Below are 26,425 nucleotides of genomic sequence, written 5' to 3'. Positions count from 1 at the left end.
AGGAGAACTGGTGAATACATTGTTGAGAGCATACACAAACCTGAATAATCATTGTTTGATTAAATATTAATAATAATGTCTAATTAAAAATAGGTGTATTTTCAAAATAAATATTAGATAATAATAATAGGGGATGATCTGATGTAAAGTGTTACAAGGCCTTGTTTTGGTCAGAAAAATTAGTACAGAAATTAATTAATTTTAGACTTTAAGTTTGCATATTAAAAATATAAATTAATGCTGAAAAAACAGATAGTGTTTAACTTTCAAATTTAATTATGAGAGAAGGAGAGGATTTCTTAAAAAGTTCTGCCAACCAAAATTAAGGCAAGAGGAGAGAAAATGCTGTCTTTTAATATAGCAGATGTAATATTTATTATTAGATTTAATAATAAAAGCATAATATGCAAATCGACTGAAGGGCTGAACAGTGGAATGACCATCCGGATGGACAATCACACTATGACACCCACTGGCACCAGGCCAGCCAAGGTGGGTGCGATGCAATTGGTTGTGGGCCCAGCCATTGCCCCATGATTGCCCTGCAGAGGGAGGCCCAGGCCACCGGCCAGTGAGGCAATCAATCGGGGAAGGGGGGGTTCCATGATCACCCCAAAGAGGGAGTCCCAGGCCACCGACCAGCGGGCTGCAGCGGGTAGGCAGGGCCTCCCTCTGCAGGGTGTGATCGATCAATCATGGGGCTCCCGGACTGTGAGAGGGTGCAGGGCTAAGGGACCCATTCCCTGAGTGCACAAATTTCATGAACCGAGCCCCTAGTTGTTTATATTGAAACAATTAAAAAATAAGGATTCATAAATGTTGAGAGTGAAGTGAAACAAAGGAGGAAGAAAATAGACCAAACCAAAAATGAGAAAACTGAAGAATCTCAGGCAATATCAAACTTAAAAGCTGAGGAGTTGATCACATAATGATAAATAATTCTGTAGGTACATAAACCTAAAGCATAAGCTGAAAGTAGACATTGCAGTATTTCAGAAGACTGGGGAAGGATGGTCTTGCTTGTTTATTATTGGTCACTCTTTCTTATAAGCTTTACTTTGATTATAAATGTGTCTATTTTATTCAGCACACGCTTAGAATAGTACCAGGAACATAGTTGGCAGTCAATATACTCTTAAAATGAATGAATGTAACAGCTATGAATTTGTCTTCTTATTTGTAAAGTGGCAGAGATAGCTCTCAGAATGGTAATGCAGATGACATAATAAGTTTGCAATACACATCTTCTCCCTTTTTTCTTACGTGTTTACTGCTCCCTGTGTGCTTAACACTATATTATAGAAACGACAGGTGCTTTTTCAGCCTTTTTGGGGACTTCTGTTTCAGTAGGAGTTTGTGATAAAGAGAGGGAGAACAGTTAGTGCTATTATTTATTCCAACTTGATGAATTCATGATTCTCTGAAGAGGTAAGGAACCTTGTGCTTAAGAGCCCACATACCTGATAAAGACAGAAAGCACAAAGGGTGTTCATAGACTTGACAATCATTTTGCTGTAGAGGTGGGTTGTAAGGGTGTGGAAGAGAATGCCAACAATCATTGAATGAATGCTTTCCATGTTCTAGACCTTGTCTGGTCCTACATATATTGTCTCAGTTAATTATTATCCCAATTATATAAATCAGTCTGCATGACTCAGAGAGATTAAGCTATTTGCCAGTCTAAGTGATGGAAATGGGATTTAAGTTTAGGCCTTTTTTTATTTCAGTTTTTGCTCATTCATCCAAACCTTCATTTAATAATTTCATTCAATAAATGTTTTTTTTTAGGATCTTGCTTACTATGTGCTAGTCCCTGTGTTAGATGGTGGTGACATTTCATTTAACTACAGCATGTCCATAGTGGAGACAGACCCTGTTGTCTTTTTTAAGGGCTTTGGCTCAAAGGAATAGGTGATCCCAGTGAAAAGCATCAGAGGGGATGGACTTTCCACACAGTCTGTCCCCCTAGGGAGCAATGTGAATCGCTTTGCTCCCCAATAGGAGTAGCCTAATCTAATGGCTCTTTTAGAAGGGAACCTTTCAAAATTCCTCTTCCCCTTAGAGTCCTGTATGTTCGGCAGTGCTCTGGCCATCCTTTGGAGAGGTGAGATGGCTAGGCTTGGGAAAATATGTCAGTGACTCATTACAGAAATTATCTCGATCAATTTAATGCCCCTGTAAAAGAGGCAGCCCTGCTCCGGTGAGTCAGCACATCTTCAGGCTTTTAATATTTATCTTGTAGAAGCTGCCTCCTGGGTCCAACCACTTCTGTTTTATTGCTCCAGAACAAAAAAAATGCTTATTATGTGTTTTCAGGTTAAAATAGCATTATTCCCTGCTTTAAATATTAACACTTTGCTTCGTAGGCAAAGTCAAAGCAAAAACTCCTCACTTGTCAACCCTAATTCCTGGACCCTGGTGGGTCCTTATGGATCACCCAGTAAAAGTGCTGCTGGTTGGCCTGGCCATTTTGGCTCAGTGGGTAGAGCATCAGCCCGGGGACCAAAAGGTTGCAGGTTCAATTCCCGGTGAAGGGCACATACCTCCGTTGCAGGCTTGATCCCCGACCCCAGTCAGGGCACTTGCGAAAGGCAACCAATCCATGTGTTTCTCTCACATCAATGTTTCTCTCTCTGTGTGTCTCTCCCTCTCCCTTTCACTCTCTAAAAAATCAATGGAAAAATATCCTTGGGCGAGGATTAACAACAAGAACAAAAAGGGCTGCTGATTGAAGAGCACAGGATGGTGCCTGGCACATAAGCCATAAGGCTGCTAGCATTAGGTCATTTTTATCAGAGACACAGAACACAAGCACACAAGCTGGGGATTTTTTTTTTTTTTTCACTTCAAAACAGCTTCCATTTGAGAACATAGCGGGCTCTTAGTGCTGGGCTTATCTGAATCTTGTCGCAGATTTCCATTATCGAGATGGTTGACTACCACTCAGTTTCTCTTTGATCATTCTGAGCTGATGAGGCTGTGAGTTTCAGAGGGTAAAGAAATAAAGAACAAATGTAGGTGAATGGCAATGAGTTCAGGATGCTTCGGTGGGTTTGGTCTTCTGGGAGCTTCTAAAGAGTTAAAATAGCTGAGACCTCAGAGAGAATTCACAAGGCCAAGGCACTCTCTCCGTGTCTGCCTCGATTTCCCTATCTGTTGGGTGAACTTGGGTCTGAAATCTTTCCCTTACCTGGACATCACCATCTCCTTAACAGCTCAGCTGTCACTGGGAAGTAAAAATGGATGACATTATTTTTTTTTAATGCCACAGCTGTTGTTTTTTACCTCAGCTGGTTCCCATAATTCCGCAGATGGTAAACATATGTTTAGAGGCACCTAGAAAAAGCAGCTCTGCCGGATTCCTCCCATCGCTAACTCTCGTTTTTCCTTTCATGCAGAAAGTCCAAGGCGCAGAGCTGGCGAATCTTATACATTTGTAGATTAATATTTCTGTGCATTAAGACTTTGGAAACAGCAGGACAGCTAATGATATGCTAATGAGCTGACAGTGTTTATTGATCGTAATGCAAGTCGACACATGTCTTTCTTGGCTTTTGTGCAAGCTGGAATATTTTATTAACTGTCTTCGGGGCAGAAATACATAATTGGTTGCATTTTGAAAATCCTCATTGTGAGTTTCCTGGAGTCTTACTTTTCGTTAGCCTGTTGCCAAAGCTTGGGCCCTTGCCAGTTTATAAACAGAACATGTCTTCATCCCTGTATTTACATGCCCTGCAGGAACTCTCCCCACCCCTTTTCCTTTGCCTTTCAAAGCAATTTGTTGCAGTGTTTTAGCATACAAAAAAATACAACCGTTTTCTTCAGTGTAAACAGAGATCTGCAGGGAAATAAGAGCCTTAAAAAAGAATTAGCATGTTTGGTGGTAAATCTACTTTTATTTATATCAGAAAACTCTGAGTCTTAGATGGACTTGCTTAATCTTAGTTATTCCATACATAAAAGGGTAATAATAGCATACTTTTCCTAATCTTTTTTAATTGTGTCTTCCTATATTTCTCACTGTGAAATGAGAAATGTTCTTGGAACAATGGAAATAATTGGGCATTAGTTCTCCAAACAAAAAACCCATGTAGAACCTGTCTGGCGCAAATTTATCTTTCAGTGTCTGGTGAGCTGAGCGCGGGAGATAGAGGGTGGCAACAGGTGGATGTAACAAAGGGGGAAAACCCATTTGTCTCCTTCCCATCAGTATTAATAGTAAAAGTTTATTTATTTGGGCTCTGCATCTTAGGGATTTATTTAGCTACTCAGATTGGCTGAGGGTTTAGCATTGCACTAACAATGAGGAGATGGATGGTTTAGCAAATTAATAGAGTAAATAAGATGGCGGGGGGTGGGGGGTGGGGGAGGGATATTAGGCTACTTAAAAGGCCCTCTGTTCCCAGTACTGATGGACTGTTTTAGTGAACTGTTAGCATCTAATGCAAATAATTCATTATGGACAGTGAGTAGTATCTATCAATTAAGACAATTAAGATAGGACCTTATTTTGATAACAGCACCTCATTGTAGCAACCAACATCTGGTTAGCTCCTGTAGTTCTCAAATGATATATTATTACTTACACATGTTGTATCGTGGCCCAGCACTGGTGTTGGAGTTAGGAAACCTGTAGTTTATGGCCTAGGATTAAGGTGACCTTTAGGAAAGCTTCTTAAAGTATTAATGCGCTAGGTTTTATTCATAGGTCATATGACCAAGTGATCTGGCCCTAGATCAGGCCTCACATATGTGGACCTTATGGGGGGTGTAACAAAATTGCCTCAGAAGCTTTTGCAAAATATGTGTGACTGTCCTTCCTCAACCTCTCCTAAAATTCTGGTGTGTATCCCTAGTTTACATATCAGACTAATAGCTCTGAAAATTATATTGTTCAATATTGTATAATTCATAGTTTTCAGGAGTTTGATGCCTCTAAGGTATTTATTGTGCTTCCTGTGTGAAATATATTACAATAGGTCCTGCAGGGGATACTGAGATGAAAATATATGATGTTTGCCTTCATGGTGTTGATAATTTAGTAATTCTGTGGGTTGCCATTCAGTTTCAAATCAGGAAGATTTGCCCTATGGATATATTGGATTTAGATGCTGTTTTCACCACTGTGAATTTTTAATGATTGAACCCTCTTGCTCCCAAAGAAACAAATGATTGACAATAAAGGGGGGTTTTCAAAGTGACCTTTCATCAGAGTTATCGGGGACAGCCTTAAAATTGGAGATTCCAGCCCGGCTGTTGTGGCTCATTGGTTGAGCATCCACCTATAAACCAGGAGATCATGGTTCGATTTTCAATCAGGGCACATGCCCAGATTGTAGGCTGGATCCCCATTGGGGGTCATGCAGGAGGCAGCTGATCAATTATTCTCATCATTGATGTTTCTATCTCTCTCTCTCCACCTTCTTTCCTCTCTGAAATAAATAAAAACATATATTAAAAAAATGGAGATTCTTGAAAACATCACCACAGTCCAGTTTTGGAATACTTCTATCACTCCAAAAATTTTTTCATGACTGCTTACAGTCAATCCCCATTCCCCTCACCATGCCCTCAGTGAACAATGATCTGCTTTCTATCTCAAGAGTTTTATCTTTTCCAGATATTTTCTATAGTAAATGGAATCATACAATATGTAGTCTAATGTGTCTCTTTCCCTTAACATAACAGTTTTAAAATTTTTTCACATATATATCAGAGCCCTTTATTCCCTTTCTAAAATGGATGAATTAATAGTATGTGAAGTAGATGTTAATAAAGTTATGAAACATTTTTTTAAAAAATGAAGACTCCTGGACCTCCTCCTACCTCACTAAAACAGAATCTGGGAGTTGGCCCAGGAATCATAATGTTAAATACTCAAGGTGATTCTTAAGAAACTCAACTTTTGAGATACATTGCTCTGATGAATGATATGAAATAAAGCTTAGATCTGAATAAATGAGATCAAATGAGGTCAACTAATATATACTCAGCCAGAGCTGCATTTAAGTGTAGATATATTTGAAGTTAAATAAGGAGAAATAATAGAAATTCTACCTTTTGATCCCTTATTTCATCTTTTTTTTTTTTTTTGAGAAATTGCAGTGCTTGAAGGCAAATTTTTATCTGTAGAAATCCTCATAGATGATTTTTCTGGGAGAAATAAGGTTGATGGAGCTACTTTGTAGTTTTATACTGAATAAAATGCCCTTCTTGGGGGTTATTTTGTAAGGAAAACTACGTAGTTCGCAAATGTTCCTTTTACTGACAAATGTCCATGCTCTGAATAGACCATATGGCAATTAAACGCAAAACCTTCGGGTTCTTATTCTGGGGGAGGTGCTGGAATATGTGCACAGGTATGTCTTCACGTGCACACACACGTGCACTCAGACTTCTCTGGGTTACATTTGGTGTTTGCGCAATAGATTGCCACCCTTCTTTTAATCCAGCATGGAATTACACCCAGTCAAATAAATTAACATTCCATCTTGATTCGTTTGGCAAGAACATATTTTCATGCAATTTGTGGGCTGACCCTCATGACCTTCCCTTAGAAAAAAAACACCAAGTGCTTTGAGTTTTTGCATTAATGGGCACTGAGAAGCTGCCAGCCCTTATTTCTGTTTTTGTTCAAGTCAACATCATTGACCTTTACCTAATGACCTGTGCAACACACAAGTGCGTGCCAGAGATTCATAGTGGAAAAAGAGAGAGGTGAGGAGGGAGGCAGGTGGAAGAAAGGTGTGAAAGAGGCAATTTGTAATTTATAATGGAACAAAGTCAGTAGTCACTTTTTAAAAAGAAAAATTGCTGTTGTGTACTATATTAGGTTGCTATAGAATAAGTGGGTGGAGTATCTTTTTTCAAATAGGTTTTCCATTTGTTTTTGGAAAGGTAATTAATACCACCATATATGTATTCCAGGTTTCTGAGTGCCTTTCTGTGACTGATAAAAGTAAGAATGATTTAGGATCTTGCAAGAAACAGATAATAGATGTACCTGATTCTTTCCTGGTCATGTGCTTCCACCATTTCCTCATCACCTCAGAAGACCAAACATCCTGGTCTGTCTGGGACTTGCTCAGTTTAGCACTGAAATCCCTAAATCCTAGGAAAACCCACATAGTCAGTTACTCTAAATGCATTCGTATTCAACCTGATTAGACCGATGTTTTCTAATGTGATACTCAGTTTCCTACAATGGAAATCTACAGCCTCTGTGTCCTTGATTCACTTTTTCATTTACTTTGAAAGGTAGCAAATGCACAGAGATTTGTTTCAGTTTGGTCACCTGTTTCATTGACCCAGCCCTTGAGTGCTGGGAGGACCTTTAGCTTTTGCATACAGCCATTTCTTCTTCTGGATGAAGTGTCTAAAGCTCAGAGAAGATGGTTCTTTTTGTCTGAGTTCACCCAGTTGACCAGATACAGATCTAGAACTTGAACGCAGATCCTCTGGCTTCCTATCCCGTGCTTCTCTCAAAGTTCTCAAATGTGCTTGAAAGATACCCTGTCCTCTTAAGGGAGTTAATTTGCTTTGGAAAAACTGAGCAACTTCACACCAGGCAGAAGCTGATGCATTCAGATTACACTCCATTAATTGCTTCCTGGAATTCTCCTGCGGGAGGTTCTGAATGCCCATTGAGGAGCAGAGGCTGGGACTTCCTCCCCATGGTGAGGCTGGCTCTTCTCATAGTCATAAGCACTGCATCATCCATGAAGAGGAAGAGGTCAATACGACATGTATCTCACTCTGAGGAGGAGGTCCTGTGATCCTGTTACTTCTATTAATATTTCCAATTAATATTTTATCTTGAAATAATAAGCAGAAAACAGCATTTACTGATTACCATCTGCTGTTTAGAGGATGAGCACATACGTGTTAAATGTTACTTCCTCTGAAAGACTTGCACACTATCTTAAGCCTGTATTTTATTTATAGATTGAGCTCAATATTCTGAACCAGCTTCCCCATTTATCATCTGTTCTGTAATATCTCTTCCATCAAATCAGTTAAAAAAAAAACAAGCACCCACCTAGAAACAGAATCTTGAAATCCAACGTGCACTCTCCAAAGCTAAGTCATTATTTTCATTGAGAGATGGCAGCCCCAATGACTTTCTTAAATGGGGGCTGTACTTCCTGAATAAGTTACAGAATTAAAAAACCACCTTTTACTCACAGGGAGATGTTGAGCTATTCTTAAGATTTACCAGCTAAAACTCACGTCACTTAATTAGCTGAGAGCAAAGACTGATAGGAAATTTTCCCCATGTCAAATTTATTTTTCCTTGACTAAATGAATCAGTAGGAACATTTTAGTTTAATATGTTTCTAATATTTTTTTGCTCCCATGTTAAAAAAATCTGCAAGTCATGAATATCTAATGATCCAGGATGATTAGGGCATTGAAGAGAATTTTTATGACCTCAGTGACTTCAGTCCCATAGTGAAAGAATATTTATTGATGGATCCTTAGTGCTATGATGTCTTTTGTCTCAAGCAGTGGTTACTAACTGTAGCTTTCTCAAGATGAATGTACTTTTTAACATTCCTAGAAGAGGATAGTTTCAAGTAGTTCAATGTAGACTATGGCCAACTCACCTTTTGAATGAGGCTCTCAGTCTTGTTTGAAAATAATCTGCCCCGAAGAGAACACGTGGCAGGCCCACGTGAACTGCTGGGAACTAATATTAACCCCGACCTTTCTCTTCTGTTGCCCAGGGGATCATCCAAGATGGGAAAATCATCTTTATGCCGAATGGATACATAACGCAATGTCCGAATCTGAATCGCAGTAAGTAGCAGTTTAACGCATTTGTAAATTTGTAACATTTTTGTTGTTGATAATATCAGAGGATCAGGTCAGGAAGGATACCTACACACTATTTACAGTGTTGACTGATGAGGTGGTAAGGTTAGTGAAAGAGAACTTATCTATAATAAATACTTCTTTGTCTTTGAATTTCTAAAAAGTTTATGCATTATTTATAGAATTAAAACTTGAAGGTAAGAAAAATTACATTAGCAGTTTGGGTTCAGTAGTTTGGTACAGAAAGAAATGTTTAATGTAACTATACATATTTTAAAAAGCTGTTCTTTTTTGAATTGCTATTTCTTTAATCTAATTTTGAGAGTTAGTTGCCAACCTAATTGCTATATTTTACATTTTTTTATTTAAAAACTTTTTAAAACTTATAGTTACATTGGATATTTTGTATTAGTTCCAGGTGTACAGCATAGTGGTTAGACAATCATATACTTTATAAGTGATATTTCCAGTACCCAACTGGCACCTTACATAGTTATTACAGTATTTTTGACTATGTTTCTTATGCTGTATTTTATTTAAAAACTATTCTTTAAACTGCTTGACCTGGATTTGAGTTTTCTTTTTCTTCTTCTATGATAATTTATATTTTCCCAGTCACCTTTCAATAAAAGCTAGGATTTAATTTTAACTTAAAAATGTCATAGTGCCTTTCTCTTCAATGAGCAATCCTTTTTCTCCCCTGTTTCTTCCTGTTGGTTTATTAATGAAAGGGAGAAATCTAGACCTGAAATTCTCTGTTATTTTATGCCAGTTTCAAAGTAACACTTAAACAGAAAAGCAAAAAGCTTTCTACATAGCCAAACAACTACTGTTTTAAAAATTTTCTTTTTTTATATTAGCACTGTATCAACATTGATGTTATCTTTTCTTTATCGAGCTTGCCCAACCTGTAGTGATTTCTTAAGCCTGGTGCAAGGAATAATGGATTTACAAGAGCTGTTGGCCAAGATGACTGCAAAAGTAGGTATCTAAATTTCACCTGTGATGTTTCACTTCTCATTGCCATGCTGTCTGGAATGCGGAGTGATGTGCTCGAATGGAAACATTTTTAGCGTTGGCCTCTGCAATACATTTCTTGAAATAGCGCTACCTATAGTGAACATAACTATTTCTGTCTTCGATACTATTAGGCCGAATCAAAATGTTTACTTGAAAAATGCTTGGAAGAAAGAGGCAGTGTGTATCACCGCCGATTCCCTGGGAGTGGAAAAGAGTTTGCCCATTGGCTATTAAACTGCTGCCACTGTGAGATGATCTATGGTCAGAGCCACGGTGGCTCATAAGCTAATGCATTTCGGATGTAAGAATAATTGCCAGCAATCAGAAGGGGCAAAATAGCTATTGTTAGGAAGAGATCACTGTCAGAGCCAGGCACTGTATCCCATTTGTAATATGTGATTCATTTCAGGACTGGCCCTGAGTTAAACAGGGAGGGAGGCCAAGTCGCCTTTCAGCACCTTCAGTTTTACAATTCTGCATCTTTTTCACCCTTCATCATCCACTTAACAAGAATCTTTGGAGGATCTGCTAGTTGCCAGGTGCTGTGTCAGGTACAAAGGAGACACAGGTGAACAAGGCAGGATTTCTACCCCAGAGGTGTTCATATTCAGTGGCAGAGCCAAACATGTAAACAATTTGGGGCTTTCATATATATATTCATAAAGTTTAGATTCGTAATGAAAAGCCCTGAGCTTTGTGGAGAAAGGCACCGAATAAACAGAAAATGTGGCGATGTTGTTATGATACCCATCAGTCGTGGACATGAGTTCCGGCCCAGGGCGAAGAAAGAATTAGATTGGGCCTCAGAGACGGGAGACGCTGTGAAAGGAAGGATTTTAATAACAGTGAAAATGATACATTAATCTATTCCACCCGCGGCTATGACTGCTCCCTGCCATCCGCCGTGGCACCTGGAAAAAAAAAAAAATTGGTGGAGAGATGTTTTGGAGATAGGACTGTTTTTTGGACCCGCAGATTGTGCTGCTGCAGACAGTGCGTTATTTCCAACGAGGTGTGTGGCCACGGCCCCCTTTGTCTGGAAACAGAGAGACAGAGCACTTTTCTAAGAAACTGAGGCGGGGACTGGAGAGCCTGAAGCATTGTTTGCAGTTCACCGCCGAGTGCAGTGGGAACGGGAAATGCAGACAATTATTTGCCTTCCCAGCTTGTGGCATAGGGAGGCTTTTATTTCATATTGTGTGGAGCAGCTTGATCTCAATACCATTAATTATACTTTAGCTCGCTGCCCAACTTTTGGGAGAAGAAACATGTCACCCGGTCTCCAGTGATTGTGGCTGCCCCCTCCCTCGCTCCCAGGATGCCCTTTTCTTTCTCAGCCCTGCTTGTGCCGGGGAATGGCAGTCTTCTCTTAGTCGTACATTATCCGGGAGCCACATGGCGCTCTGTCCTCCAAACAGTATGATGTGAAATGAGCTTTTGTGAGGTAGAGATATTTAATTGTGGGCAGTGGCAAGCAGAAAATAATGTAATCCACCGTTTCACCCCCCTTCCCCCACTCCTTGCACTTTGGAAGATTTATAAGTCTGTTTCTTCCAAACCGTGAGTAGAATTACACTGAGAAAACTTGAGTACTTCCATTTTCACTGCACAATTTGGAACCCATGATAAAGCAAGACGAGGAGTTGGCAAACTTTTCCTGTAAAGGGCCAGCTAGTGCACGGTCGGTTTTGCACGCCAAGAGGCAAAGTTGAGGATATCATGTCTGTATTTGTTTTATTTAAAAATAACCATTTAAAATATAACAGTTGAAAAATGGAAACATTATTCTTAGTTCACAGACCATATAAAAATAAGTCGTGGGCCCAGCTGGCTCAGTGGTTGAATGTTGACCTGTGAACCAGATGCTCACCGTTCGATTCCGGTCAGGGCACATGCCAGGGTGGCGGGCTCGATCCCCAGTGTGGGGCGAGCAAGAGGCAGCCAATCAATGATTCTCTCTCATCATTGATGTTTCTATCTCTCTCCCCCCCTCTCCCTTGCTCTCTGAAATCAATAAAAACATACTTAAAAAAATACGTTGTGGGCCAGATTTGGGCCATGGGCCTTAGTTTGTCAGCCCCACATCTAGAAGAAGCTGGAAGGAAACTCATACTAGGCAATATTTGTTGAGTGTTTTCTATGTGTTATTTACAATGCTTCCCCTTTTTATATTCCCTGTCACTCTAATCCTCACAACCATCCTGCGAGCCAGGCTTGATGTGTTAGCCCCCTTTCCCGATGAGAAGACAGAGTTCCAAGAAAGTCCGGTAACTTTTCCCAGGATAGTGGATGTCAGAGCTGGGATGCACACTCAGATTCTGAGAGTTGAATCATGACTGAGTTTACAGTTGGGGAAGAGAGGGTTAGGAAGAGAGAGAAGAGATGTGAGCAGGAGTGAGTGATGGAGAGAGGGAGGTGGATGCCACAGGCAGGAGGATGAAGGAGTCAGTGAGAAGAGGAATGAGCATTAAAAGACAGGACAAGAGGAATGCGTGCTCAGATGGTACCTGTTGGGAGTGAAGAGTGGGCACAGAGCTTCCAGCAGCTTTTAAAGGGGGAAGGTCAGGGCAAAAACAAGGCCCCTTCACTCATTCTTTTTTGGCCGCTGTCACTTGTTTTCCTTGGAAATCTGTGGAATTTTTCCTAGTCTGAACCTGAGTCCTGCCTCCACCTCACGGGGCCACCTTATAGCATGTCATTTCCTTAAGGGTTTTCAGATCACAGACACTGCTCAGAATCAAACTGCAAACACAGGGTAGGCCAGGTGAATTCTCAAGGAATATACTTCCCTCTAGTCAGTGTGCCAAAATCTGAACAGCAAGACCTTCTTTCTGTGCCTTGTGCAAGCCTGGTTTCCTTTTGTTCAGTTTTGAACTGAGGTTGCAGCCCTTAGGGCCGGGTCTTCATGGAGGAGTTTCCTTTTGAACGCCCCCTATTGAGCAGACCCTGGGCAGCCATCAAGGTGGGAGCTCAAGGGTTCATTGGACTTTTTGCAGCTGCAATTTTCCCATATATAAATTAGTAAAAATTATTCTTGGTTTTATACAGATTCCATGAGACAGGCAAGAGAGATTTGGAAGTCTAGTTTGCTGCATGGCACACTGTGAGCATTCAGTAAGCAATGACTGTTGTTAAATAGGCAACGTGGTCCCTAAGAAAACATACACCTTCCCCAGTGGCTTATATCACACAGCCTCGCAGAGGCAGTGAATTGATATCAGAGCTCTGGTCTAGAGCCAGGTGCCAGGAGGTCATGGGAAGAAGCAGAAAGTCTCCCACATGGGTCTGAGTAGAAGCCATGGAAGCCTAGCAAAGAGCAAGTTCAGTGCGCAAGCTGGACAGGGGATGGTAGCCAGAGTCACACCAAACCAAACAGATGCAGACACCAGATGAGCTCAGGGGTCGGGTCTGCCTAGGAGGGCCTGCTGCTCTTCCTTTTCACCTTTCAGCTGGGAAGGCTGGAGAATGACTCTGCCTTTGCTTGATACAGGACGGGTCATGGGAGCAGCTTGCATGCACCTTCAGGGGACAGGTCAGGGCACACCGGAGCCCTCTTGAGAAGTCCTGGCATTCTGGCAAAACCATCTATTTTCCAAGGCAGAGAAGGTGCAGGGAAGCTGTCCCCTAAGGGACCACTGATCCCCTGGCTTCCTCTGGAGGTTCCCAGGTAGTCTGGACATTGTGGGAAGCACCACCACCCGGGCCAGGTGCACTGGGCTAGGGTCAAGCTCTGCCCTGCTCTCCAAGCTCAGGAAGAAAAGATGCTGGAGACGGGGGATTTCTTGATTACTTCTGTTTAAATCTTCGACAAAGCTATTTATGCAAATCAAGCAGCATTTGGAGTGGCATTTCAGTTTGTAACATATTTAATTTGGAGACTTTCATTGTTTTGAGGGGCTCAGTAATGATTTTTCAATTAAGCTTAAAGGTTTAACACAATAGAAGAATTCGTTTTCCCCTTTCCATCTAGCAAATGCCAAATAAGTAGTATTTCAAAGAAGAAAAAAACAAAAAACAAAGAGCCATCCACCACATGACTAATGGACTTAGATCCATTCAGTGGCCTCTTACTGCAGAAAAGGCGGCTGCTGTCTGTCTTTGAATGTGAAGCGTTAAGAATAAGTGATTTGGTCCTATGGTTATTTATATGAATGCACAAGCAAAGGTAAAACAGAATTGAGATGTAGATTTGATACCGTATCTTATTTTGGATCTGCAGGCATTCTTGGAGAAAGTAGCAGGTAGTGTAGAAATAGCTTTGAAAATGAATTTGTGTAAATTCAGCATGCTAATATCGGTGACAGAAAATGTAAGTCATTTTTTGATTCAGAGTTGTTTGTCTCCTTTTCTGTTGCAACATGATGTAGCAGGGAGAAAAAGGAGGGCAAGATTACACATTAAATGCCTTTGAAAAATTAGCTTTTTGCTTTTATATCTCTTTTGTATTTGTATCTGTCTGATACACTTCTATGTTACAGAGTTTAGAGCTTTACAATGTTATCAGAAAAGGCTAGATATATTAAAAATAAAAACGAAGTTCAGAAGGTAAATAAGAGTTAGTCCTGAGAATAGCTTTCATTATATTAAAACAGAGGTTTTCCTTGGAATTGAGTTTTAAGGTTGAGCATAGCTAGTTGGACTTTACTGGAAATTGCCAATGTGACCCTCAGGCAAACTCCTGGATTTCCTGGAAACTGGGACAGATGAAGAATTTCCTTTTGGGTCATTTAATCTTTAAGAAGTTTCCTCCTTAGGGTGATACAGACACTAGAGTTGTTCCAGCTTTTCTGAGTGAGGCAGGCACACTTCTTCTCACAGGTACCTCATTCTGAGCCAGTTTTAGGAGGAATGCAGATCTAGTTCAACTCTTTCTTGTTCAATCCCAGGTCACATCAATCACTACCTTTTGTAGGAACTACTAGAGCCATGGAATAAAGTAAAGATAATGTGTGATGTTGTCACTTCCTTTTTATTATCTCTTACCTATACATGGTTTTGGTCACTTGAGCTCACCAGTCTTGGAAGTGTATTTTCCCTTCGTTTCCAAAAGAATTCTCAAAGAACTTAATTATCATAACTTCTAGAAACTCTATGATTAGGCTGGAGATTCACATGTACCCTGAATTTTTGGAATGTAACCTGCATGTTAGAAGAGTCAGAGGAAGCTAATTTTTAGGCATAGTCAACTCTACTTTCTTCAGGGCTGATTATAGAGTATGTAGTTGGTCTAGGATCCTGTTTGTTCTTTTCCCTTCCCATTGGCGTCACCCATGAAATGCAGACCACAAATAAGTTTTCATGAGAAATTCCAAAAGCTTGGAGAGAGAGGATGAAATAAGTGATAAAAACCAAGGCTGGAATTACATATGGATTCCATTTCCAGAGAGTGGCACTGTTGAGAATAATTGAGAAGGTCATGTATGGAATGGAATGATAGTTGATGTGGAAGGATGGTGGGAGTCATCATTACCTAGGGTCTGCCATTATATCTAAAATACTGGTTAGAAATAGTCTTAGTGGAATCAGGGATTGACTTGGTCTCCTGTAGGGGAAAATACTCAAGACACGGAGGTGTAAGTATGATTGAGAAGGAGAAGAAAGCCTATTGGATGTTGTTATTTTTTTTTAAGGAAGTTATATTTGTTTCTTAATCAAGGCAGTCTCTATGTAAGGAAAGGGCAATACTGGTACTGGATTGAGTTACTCCTTAGTATGGATGTGGCAGTAGCCAGATCATACCACAGTTCAGTTTTTTGACACCATCTTTTTGAAGGCAAAATGGAGTAGGCTGCATGGAAGGTGATCATGAGAGAGGATTGGGACCCTATCACATGGGGCTGACTGTGGTCAGAAGCAGGCACAAGGACAGGATAACCTCAAGTATTTGAAGAGAGATAGACTTGCTCAGGATGGTTAAAAGGCAAAACTGGATGTAATAGGAAAAAGGGAGAGATTTCAGGACTCAATCCAAGAAGGATGTTTAAGTCATCCAGAGCTAACAACAACAAAACATTTTTTCTTAGAAGATAATAAGTGTTCCACCACTGTCCATGTACAAACAAAGACTTGTGAACACATTCAAGCTGTATATCCCCCTTCCAATCAAAGATTCTATGATTCTGTGATTAATGGCAACAGTTGTGTGACTTAGAGAAATGAAAAAAGGATCTATCACCAAATCTTGATCTCACTTGGGGGTTGGCTGCCTCTTCTAACTTTCATCTGAACACCAAAGTGGATTCCTGGGACATTCTGTTTGGGGGATTGGGACATGGAGAGAAACTAGATCCTTCTATGACTTTCTCCTTTTCTGGCCCCTGCTCCCCAGAATTTTTCCTAAGAGAGGAAGCAATGACTTCCCAGAGTGTAAAGCATGACACTCTGGTTAGTATGTGCAGAACACGGAGAGGAAGGTGGGAGACAAATGTGAGTGCATTGGAGTTCCTCATTAGATCTCCTGTAAACAGTGTAATGAGTCCTTGAGAACACATTCATTATAGTGCTGCTGTGTGGGCTTGGAGCTGAGAGCACAGACGTTTCTGAACACCAGGAGGTCCCTGCGATACAGTTTAATGTCTCATTTGGTGCTCATTAGACCATGGGAGTCAATATGTCTTTAATTTAGAATGATTCCACCTCATGTAAAAGAAGAAATATTCAAAACAAAAAACAGATCTGACTAAGAATCAGCTGCTCTGAGCATTGTTTCCCTCCTACTTGAATTTTTTTCCTTGTTGCTATTAGCTTTGTTAGGACCGTGCAATGGAATTACAGAAGTTACACTTTGTCACTCTCATTTGCAGCTAAATTATGCAGAGACGAGACTCAGTCAATTGGAAAACTGTCATTGCGAGAAGACTTGTCAAGTGAGTGGACTGCTGTATAGAGACCAAGACTCCTGGGTGGACGGCGATCACTGCAGGAACTGCACGTGCAAAGTAAGACTCTTTGTAAGGAAATGAAATAAAGACACTTTTAACGGGGCAGTGTCATTGATTATCGCGTGATCTGGTTCTTCAGTATAGAATGCTAACTAAGAGGAATTACCTTTCTACTAGGCCCTGGTTAGTAATCTGTGAGTTACGAAGGGAAACTGGAAAAGTGTCATTTTATATATAAATACTTGGAAATTAAAATCTGCTTTCCCTTGACAACACACTCCAATGTGACCGAATATTATTGTAAGAAGCTCACTGTTTGGAGTTTGGAGGTTAGACTATCAGAAGGAGGAAGAACTCCTTTGAGTTGTCAGAGAACCTACTGGTTAGCTTCCTTTGGAACTCTTCTCTGCTAGAACAGATGTTAAAAGGGGGTTAATTAGTTCCTAAAGTGGTTTTATTGAATTTTACAAGGTATCCATTATCTGTTTCAGAGAATGACAAGACTGCTGGACTTTCAGGGTAGCCATCATTTGTGGACTCCTTTATCTGTTTCAGAGAATTCCGCAAGTCCTCTTCCCAAATTAATATGGAAACCCTGTCCAGTTGAAATTATTTGATACATATCTGCAGACTGCCATTGTCGTCTGAGAAAATACAAAACAGATTGTGAGAGCCTCAACAATGATTGACAGGGTTTGAAAAAGGTGTTATTTATGTTCTTGAAAAATAAGCTTTTTGGTTTCTGCCTAATCTCCTTAGCCCACATGGGCAGGTGGAATGAAGCCAGTGATGTATAGCAGAAAAGGAATTGAGGTGGCACGGGTTTGTTCAGGCAGGAGGAAATATTTTATTGGTGGTCCTGGAGCAGACGGGGTATGCCTCACACGGCTTCTGTTTCCCTGGGGAGGTTTCGGGGGTGAGCTGTGAGCTCTGGACGCAGAGGGGGCTTTCAGAGGACACTTCTGAGATTCCTTTCCTGGTCCTTCCTTCCGCAGAGTGGCACCGTGGAATGCCGAAGGATGTCCTGTCCCCCTCTCAACTGCTCCCCCGACTCCCTCCCCGTGCACATTGCTGGCCAGTGCTGTAAGGTCTGCCGACGTAAGTGCTAACTTTTTTCCTCTATATGTTAGGCCTCAACAGATTAACACTGATGAAATGAAATACCAATAGTTGATATAATATTAAATGTATTGTAAGAAGAGCTGCTGTATTTTAATCACCTGTGATGTGGCAGACACTTTATATAGGCTACTTAAAAAAATTCTCATGTCCACCCTAATTACTTCTTCTCAGTCTACATAGAGGAACTGGTGTTTACAGGGATTAAGTCACTTGTACAGGGTCAAACAACTGGTAACGGGTGGATCTGATCTCTAAAGTCATGACTCCAAAGCTCCATGTGTTTGGTCCCCCTCATCCTGAATCATCAAGCTAAAGGCCAAATTCAGTGTTTTGGCATTCTGAGGTCTTGGCCAGATTTCCTGTTAATTAAAAGGTCTTTGTTAGGAATTCTGGGATGAACTTCAGTTATAATACTAAAACAATTTTCCTCAAAGTTGACTTGTCCAAGTTATATAGTGATTTAAGAATCCTTTTCCTTCCGTTTTGCAAAGCACACTATTTCAAGTGAAATAGCGAAGGAAACAGAGAGACAAGCAATGAGTAAAAGCTGCCATTTAGAATGCTTGTTATGTGCCAGTTACTATTCTAGGTGCTTGAATTCTCTTAGCTTATTGAATCCTCACCTTATTTATTTTTTATTTTTTATTTTTTGGTGGGGATTATTATTATCCCTGTTTTACAGGAATCTTAGGCTTAGGGAAGTTAACTTACCAAGGTCACAAGACTAGTGAGTGGCAAAGGTGAGATGTAAAACTAGTTCTGTCTGATTACAAAGCTTATGGTCTCTCATCAAACCATAAGGTCTTCCTTAGAAAAGGAGAGTTTAGGTTAGAAATGTGGCATCCTATGGATAATTTTCAACATAATTTCTCTGTTGAAAAGCACCAACATCATTATGTTTCAAAAGATAGTGGTCTAGCTTTTTGCCAAGAATAGCATGTCACCTAATATGACAGTGGAAATGGGGAGAGCTAGTCTGATCCAACTGCCCAAACCTTTGTGGAACTCTTTCAAAAGGAACTTTTGAATATTCCTTTTTCTCATGGTTGGCATAGCACACCAATTACTCAGCAGAGCATACTTTGAGTTATCTGAAAAAAGAAACTTTCTTGATTCTGTATCAGGGGCTTTGGAAATCACATCTGGCAAAATGGGTAGCTCAAGTGTCCAGATGTTGAGATTATAATCTGATGCCATAGTGGAAAGACAATTTTTAGTAGGTGCAGATATGTTTTCCAATTTTTGACATTTTATATAACAGTCAGCAGAGGAAGAAGTTGAAAAAATATTGAGGATTTGTATTTTAAAAATATGAGATATTTTAAATTGTTTTTAACTCCCTGGACAGATCTGTGAATGCTGTCTCTTAGAAGTTATTGTTTGGACATAGAATAGATGAGTCTTTTAGCTGTTTTGTGTTTTAACCTTTTGATTTTCTAGTTGTGAGAGCAATGTGTGTATTGTGTAACACTTGAAATCCACAGAGAAGAATAAAGGTAAAGATGGAAAAAAAATCTCCCATAATCCCACTACTTGGAAACAAACACTTGAAATTTTAACAGATTTAGTTTTTAAATTTTATTTTGTGTATGATTGGGATCTTATTGTGCAGATAAATTTTATCCTGGTTTGTTGAGTTACCATTATCATTTAAGTGTAGTCCTGTTTTTTAAAAAACTGTATAAACCATATTTAAAATTTTATTTTATTTTTTTCTATCACCATTTACCCCCATATCCTTTTCCACCTCCACCTACCCCCCTCTCCCTGCTGAGCATCACAATGTTCCATTTTTTGCCTACTGCATAACTTATTTAATCATTCCGCAATTGTTGGTTATCTAGATTGTTTCTTACTTTCCACTCTGATAAATTACTCATTAATAACATGTTTTGCATAGAAAACACCTTTCTGTTTATATTTTCCTAAGGTAGAATTTTCCAGAGTAGAATTACTAGGCCCAAAGATTGACATTTTCAAATGATACATATCATCAAATTGTTCTCTCAAAGTGTGTATGTAGTCATCTTTAGCTATTCTAATTTTTTGGAGAGTTTAAGTTTTAAAAAACATTTTAGTAACTTACCCAGTTTTACCTAAATACTGATCCACAGGCTAACTTAATGCTTTTTGCCTTTATCTGGAATTCATAGCATTTTTCTAGGTAGCACTGATTTTCTCAGTAGCTCCGATTGTTAGTTTGACATGTTTATAGTTTAATAAAATGGTAATTCAGATAATTTATTAAGACCACTGCTTAAAAAAATGAAAAAGAAATGATACAAGGCACCTCTGGTAATTAAAAGGTTGAAGACCTTTGGCCTAGAGGGTTTTCATTTTTTCCTTGTTTTTTAATAGAAATGTGGGTTAGGCAGTTACTCGGTGCTAGTGCCTGGAATGGCGGTAAAAGGGTGTCTCTGCTTCAGAGGCCTCACTTCCAAGTTAGAGGCATGATTCTCAGTGTCCAGGGTTGTAAGTGCAGTCCTGTTAGGTATGTGGATGGGGAACTGTTAGCCTGTCCAAGCATGTCAAATGTGCGGCCTGCATGGTGGTGGGCCTGGCGTGCACCCCAGAGGAAGTGGAGCCAAGCTAAATGTTTCTAACTTCTAGAAGATGACTGGCAGGCTGACCAGTGGGGTGGAGGAGAGGAGAATGAGGATTGAGAAAGCTGAGTTCCAACATCAGTCAGTAGATTTTCTGTAAGTTTTCAGATATCTTCACATCAGAGAGCGGTTGGAGAATAGTTACTTTCGTTGTCCCTTTCCAATAAAATTTCCTTCAGCTGCTCTCTGGGTTTGGGTGGGGGCAGTATTCTAGGGACTCGGGGAAAGGTATTGAGCTGGCGCAGGCAATAGGCGCCGTGCACAAAAGCAAATTGTTTTGTCTGCTGACTTATTAAGTGCTCATGTCCTTGTCATGGCCTCAGGAGCTGCAGCACTTACAAAAGAGGGCGTCTGATTGGAAATAAGAGAGAACTTTGTCTAAGTGTCCATGTCTCGGTTCATTGCCTAAAAAAAGCACTTAGTCCTCTTTGGAACAGAAGCCCTCTTAAAGAGCGAGGAGAGTTTGATAGTGGAGGTATCAGTCTTGATACTAGAATGTTCCTCTATCTGTTTGGGAGGCATCAGGGAAAACTTGAGAGCCTTCCAGATTCCTTAGCTGTGAGCATGCAGTCCAGGAAGTGGTGTGGAAGTTATGTTTGTTGGGTGTCTGCTCTGTTCAAGGCACTGATCATGCCTAGGTGCACATTAGAATCACCTGGTGTCCTGGACTCTGTATTTTTTTGGGAGGCAGATTTGAGGAAGACAGAGAGGAAATGTTCAGCTATACAGAAGAGCATTAACAAAGGAGTAGAGGTAGCAGAGGGAAAGGGAGATAGTTTATCTGATACCAGGGGGTTCTCATGGGTGAGCAGAAATAAAGCTGCGAAGGTGTGTTGGATGATGATCGTATCCACTCCATTTGTTCTGTTGTCCTTCCTGAGGTTTCTCTCCCAAACACTGTCCTTACCTCTGGGTGTAGCAGACCTCCCATGTGGATCTTTCGTTTTGTCAGGCACTTTATGTGTTTAATTCATTTAATTTATTCAACACCCAGAAGCTATAATCCCCATGATTATTTTACAGATAATGAAGTGAAGCACAGAGAGGAGAAGTAACTTCAAGGTCTCAGCCTTTGTGGAGCCAAAATAAAACCCAGGTAGTCTGGCTCCAGGTCTGATGCTCTTAATCCATCTCCTCTACCCTCCGCTGTCCAGGCAGATGCATGTGCCATCTCGTTACAACAGACGACTGTGTATCATGCACTCTATGTAAGATACAGGGGTAGCACAGAGAAGTGGTAGCACAGGGAGAGATGAACTCCATCAGAAACGTGTGTGTGTGTGCATGTATGCATGTGTGCATGTGTGCTAGGAAAAACTTCATAGGGAGATGATAGCCGGGCAGGGTGTTGACAAAGGACTAGGAGTTTGCCATAGGGAATTGCACATGCAAAATGATGGATGTAAGCGTAGCATTGGTTTTGGTACTCACAAGTAAGGTTTTAAAGCAGGGTTGTGGCATAATCAAACAAGTGCTTTTACAAACCCTGCTGCGTCCGGAGAGCTGGATGGGGGTGGGTGTGGGATTCCGGCGTATTCCAGGTGGAGGTGTTTAGGCTGGCAGGTAGGCACTGCCTAGGGAGAAGAGAAGAGAGCCATGTGAGTGGAGCTAAAAGACTGGCGGATGGTAGGAACTCCATAAGCATTTTTTTTTTCAAGAGACAAATGAATCAAGGACAAATTGTCTGTAGGGGAGAAGGTGCCAGATTTTGAACAAGAGCTGTTGGGGGACTGACAGTGTGATTAACAGAAATAAGGCAGGTGGAAGAATTAGTTCAGAGAGCAGTGCATTCTGTTTGGTGTGTTTGAGACGCCTGAGGAGCAACCAGTTTGATGTGGGCGTCTAGCTCAGAGGGTTCTAGGTAGCTTCCCCATAAACATCTTCGCCACAACTATGTTTGCCGCAAGCGTTTTTGCTGTGCAATTGCTGAAAGATAATTTTGCTATAAAAGATAAGAGGATGAAAAATTAAAAAGGGACATTAAAGAGGACACAACGCAACAGGAAAAAAAAATTAAAAAGACTTCATTGCGTAAAATGAACATACATTGACTTTGAAGTCTTTTGTCCATAGTGTTATACTTCTGGGTTTGTTTTTGTTTTGCTTGCTGATTTGTTTCCACTATTGGTATTGCAGTCCCCCCAACACATGGAAATTTCTTTCTTCATTAAGAGAGGTATCATTTTCCAATTAACGAATCAATGATTAATGCTCTCGAAGACTGTTGCAAATTAGTAGCTGCTTTTTTTCTACCTGCCACAGCTTGTTTGGTTTTGATGGGTGGGAGTGGATGACTTGTGGTCACCAAAGGATTTGCAAAAACTGATATATTATCATTTTCTAGTATAAGATGCATCCTGGCTAAGATTTATATGATATAAAAATGAGAGTACTGCTCGGCCAGTGTGTCTCAGTGGTTGAGTGGCCACCTATGAACCAGGAGGTCACAGTTTAATTCCTGGTCAGGGCATGTGCCTGGGTTGCTCGATCCCCAGTAGGGGGTATGCAGGAGGCAGCTGATCAGTGATTCTCTCTCATCATTGATGTTTCTCTCTCTCTCTACCTCTCCCTTCCTCTCTGAAATCAATAAAATATATATTTTTAAAAAATGGGAATACTGTGAGAACTTTGTCAGTGGAGAAATGAAATTGACAACTAGCTTAAATACATTAAGTCAGCTGAAGGTAGTTGATTTATTAATGGAGAAATAAAATTGAATTATCAGAAAGTTATTTTCTCTTCTATGGCAAAATTGCCAGTGACCAGTTAGGTGGTGAAAATGTTTGTGGTGAAAATGCTTGCGGCAAAGGTGTTGACAGCAAAACCACTGGATGTGACTTGTAGAGGTGGTACCTGGAGCCCACTTTGTGAATGAGCCCACTTTGTGAATGAGAGGCAGGAAGGTCAGTGGATGTTCAGCCTTTCTGATCGGCTGCCCTCCTTTACACTGTAACACAGAGGGCTGATTCTGGTATTCTAAGCTGCAGAATGCTAAGGGATGGCGAGTACAAAGACCTAAATAAAGATAGAGCAACCCCTGTGCACATCTGACAGGGCTGCTATGTTGTACCTGTCAATCGTTTATTCAGTGTGCGCTTAAATGGCAGAAGTGTCCAATCATTGCACTGGAGAAATCAGGTTCACATTTGAAGGGCCAGATGTCTGTGGGTGCAAAAATCCCCAGTCCGTTTGTTTCTGACATCTTGGAGAAGTGTGCGTTGGTGCCGAGTTTCAATTTCATGGTTGGGCTGTGAAATATCCTCGTTTGCAGGTCCCCAGTGTGATAGGAGGGGCTGCAGGTATCCATTTACATCTCTGCTCCTACCGACAGCTGCTTGGTTGGAGTCCCAAATGTCGCGGCCAAGGCACCGGAGCCTGACTCACCTTATGCTTGAATTTCCTCAGACATTGAAAGTAAGCCTTTGGGCTGTAGATCAAAAGGCTGGATAATGAGGACTGATGTTAGGCATATGCAGGGCAGTGGCAGGAAAAGAGGGGTACCCTCAGAGAAGTGGGCTGAGTATGAGAAAGTAGGGGACAGTCTTGTGACCTCCAGTGATGATCCCCAAAGCATTCCTAAGGTAATTTCATCAATACTTGATATCGTAATCATAGACACGTCCCCACCAGTGCCAAAGCGAAATGGCCGAGGTGTGTGGAATCATGCTAATTTCATTCCCAGCTCCAAGAGCTCATTGCTGTGGGGGGACATAAAGTTCAGCGGACATTTAATTTTTATAACAGACTGGTGGATCTGAGGCTGCATGTGCCCCATGTGTGTTGTGAGTGTAAACCGTAAGACATTCTTATCTCCAGATTTGGAGTTTGGGGATGAGGGTGTCAGAAGAAGGGAGGATTTGAGCCTGTGTCTTAAGACAGGGTAGCAGTGGGCTCCTACCATTTTAGGGGTGGCCAGGGGCAAAATCAGGAAGATAAGTCTGTTTCTTGACTTCTCAGCCTGGGCCTCGAAGCAGATGGCAGGTTTGACAGCAGGGCATTTAGCAGGACTGTCACTCTGGAGTGAGCTGTCTTGCCAAGTTGGCGGCAGCTGTGCTGGGGAGTGTGGGAGTTCATTAGACAGGAATTCCAGGCTTTGGGAGGTCTGGTCTCCTCATGAAAGTAAATGGGGGAATCCTCATCATCATTAGGACCAGTGAGCCATGACTTGTCCAGAAAACTGAGGCATAAAAGATGATCAGGGATCTATCTATCTATCTATCTATCTACTAGTAAATATCTAGACAGATATCTATCATTTATCTATCATCTACCAACTATCTATCTGTCTATCTATCTAGACAGATATCTATCATTTATCTATCAATCTATCATCTATCTATCTATCTATCTATCTATCTATCTATCTATCTATCTATCTAATGAGGGGAGTAAGGAACCTATCTAGAAAATTATATCAACTCTCTACTTGTTTATTGCCATCATTGCTGTTTTTGTTCAGAAACCCTTGGTGTCTGCTTTTAATGTTACAGAGATATAGATTACAGCATAGGGAATAGAGTCAATAATATCGGGATGAGTATGTGTGGGGCCAGAGGGTACTTAGAGCAGCAGGGAGACTACTTTGTTGTACATCTGAAGCTCATAAAGAAGAATACTGAATGTAAACTGTAATTGAAAATTAAAAATAAATGTAAAAAATTGCATTGAATAGCAGAAAGAACTCTTATCTGAGAATCAGGAAATTTGACTGGCTTTTACTACCAACTAGAGGCTCATCAATTTTAACATTATTTATTGTTACTAACAATAAGCCCAGGGAGGCATTGAGCTTGGGGCTGGTGATAAAAATATGGAATAGACATAGCCCCTACCTTCACGGGGGTTGCAATTGGCAGGGGAATATGTAATTACCTGGGCCACTGAGATAGAACATCATATGCGTCATGTTAGTCTAGGTCCAGAGTACCACAGAAGCACACAGTGAAGGCATTGTACCAGTGTTAAAAACCACGAACAACTTCTTGGGGGCAGCCAGACCTCAGTTGAAACTGATGGGATTTGCATATACTGTTCTCTCCTCCAGGAAGAGACTCAGCCTCATCCACCTTCACTTGCTTAAAAGTGGGTCAGCAGGTTGAGTCGAGGACTGAGTCCTAGTGGGATGTAAGTTGAGTGTTGGGAGCTCCATTTACGCTTCTATTTTCACTTTTCTACAAGCCCTATCTACTCCACATCCCTGTTAGCCTGTTAAGCTCACCATTCCAAGGGCAGTCTCTCTAGTGCATTGATAAAGCACTTTACGGCTTGCCTTATATTTCTCAGTTGTCTCTGAGCTTCTCAGAAACAGATAGGCTAAGGACTTGTACTTTTCATGGTCACAAGGGAAAATGGCATCATTCTGCATTGTGGCTGAGGTTCTGATGAATGGAGCATCTACGAGTTCCCTCTCACCTAGTCATTTGTCTTATAGCTGGAGTGTCTGAATCAAAGCTACTGCTATTGTTCTCCCTGGAGATGATAACCCCTTCTTTGTTTTAACTTCTAGCCACATCAGTTTACTCTCTAGTTCCTTCTGTAACGGCAACATGGAAATAGTTGTGTCTCCTTGGTGTGAAGGGCTTATGACAAACATAATTATGGCTGTGGTCTGACTGGGGGATTCAACAGTTATCCTCACGTTATTCCCATGTCTCACTCTAGACAAAGGTATTTGTAATGCTTAGAATCAGAGCATCTATGTTCTGTGGAATCTCTCGGAGTTTGATGGCACCTCTGAGGTTATTTTCTTGCAAAGCATGACTGTCTGACCCATTTTTCTGTTTTATTACAGCAAAATGTATCTATGGAGGAAAAGTCCTTGCCGAAGGCCAGCGGATTTTAACCAAGAGCTGTCGGGAATGCCGAGTGAGTTTTAATCGTAGGATCCCTCTCGCTGGTGGGGAACTGCAGGTAGACAGGTAGACATGTTGGACCTTGGTCGGGTTCTGAAGTGGAGCATGTGGCCTGAGTGGGTCACTGAGGGGA

General features: G+C 40.9%; 1 protein-coding gene across 1 annotated transcript in view; it reads left to right on the top strand.

The window, feature by feature from the left end:
• NELL1 (neural EGFL like 1) overlaps positions 1-26,425 on the top strand; it is a gene marked incomplete at its 3' end in the record, with an annotated part of 683,686 nt that overhangs the window by 135,388 nt on the left and 521,873 nt on the right. Inside the window, exons 5-9 of the mRNA XM_079788062.1 lie at positions 8,727-8,799; positions 9,713-9,795; positions 16,638-16,772; positions 17,711-17,813; positions 26,232-26,305. Of these exons, the coding sequence (XP_079644188.1) occupies positions 8,727-8,799; positions 9,713-9,795; positions 16,638-16,772; positions 17,711-17,813; positions 26,232-26,305 (468 nt within the window). The remainder of the gene's footprint in view (positions 1-8,726; positions 8,800-9,712; positions 9,796-16,637; positions 16,773-17,710; positions 17,814-26,231; positions 26,306-26,425) is intronic.

Source organism: Cnephaeus nilssonii, assembly GCF_951640355.1.
Source record: "Cnephaeus nilssonii genome assembly, chromosome: 13".
NCBI classification, from domain to species: domain Eukaryota; kingdom Metazoa; phylum Chordata; class Mammalia; order Chiroptera; family Vespertilionidae; genus Cnephaeus; species Cnephaeus nilssonii.
The sequence above is the reverse complement of the archived record's forward strand: the minus strand, read 5'-3'. Positions and strand labels throughout refer to the sequence as shown.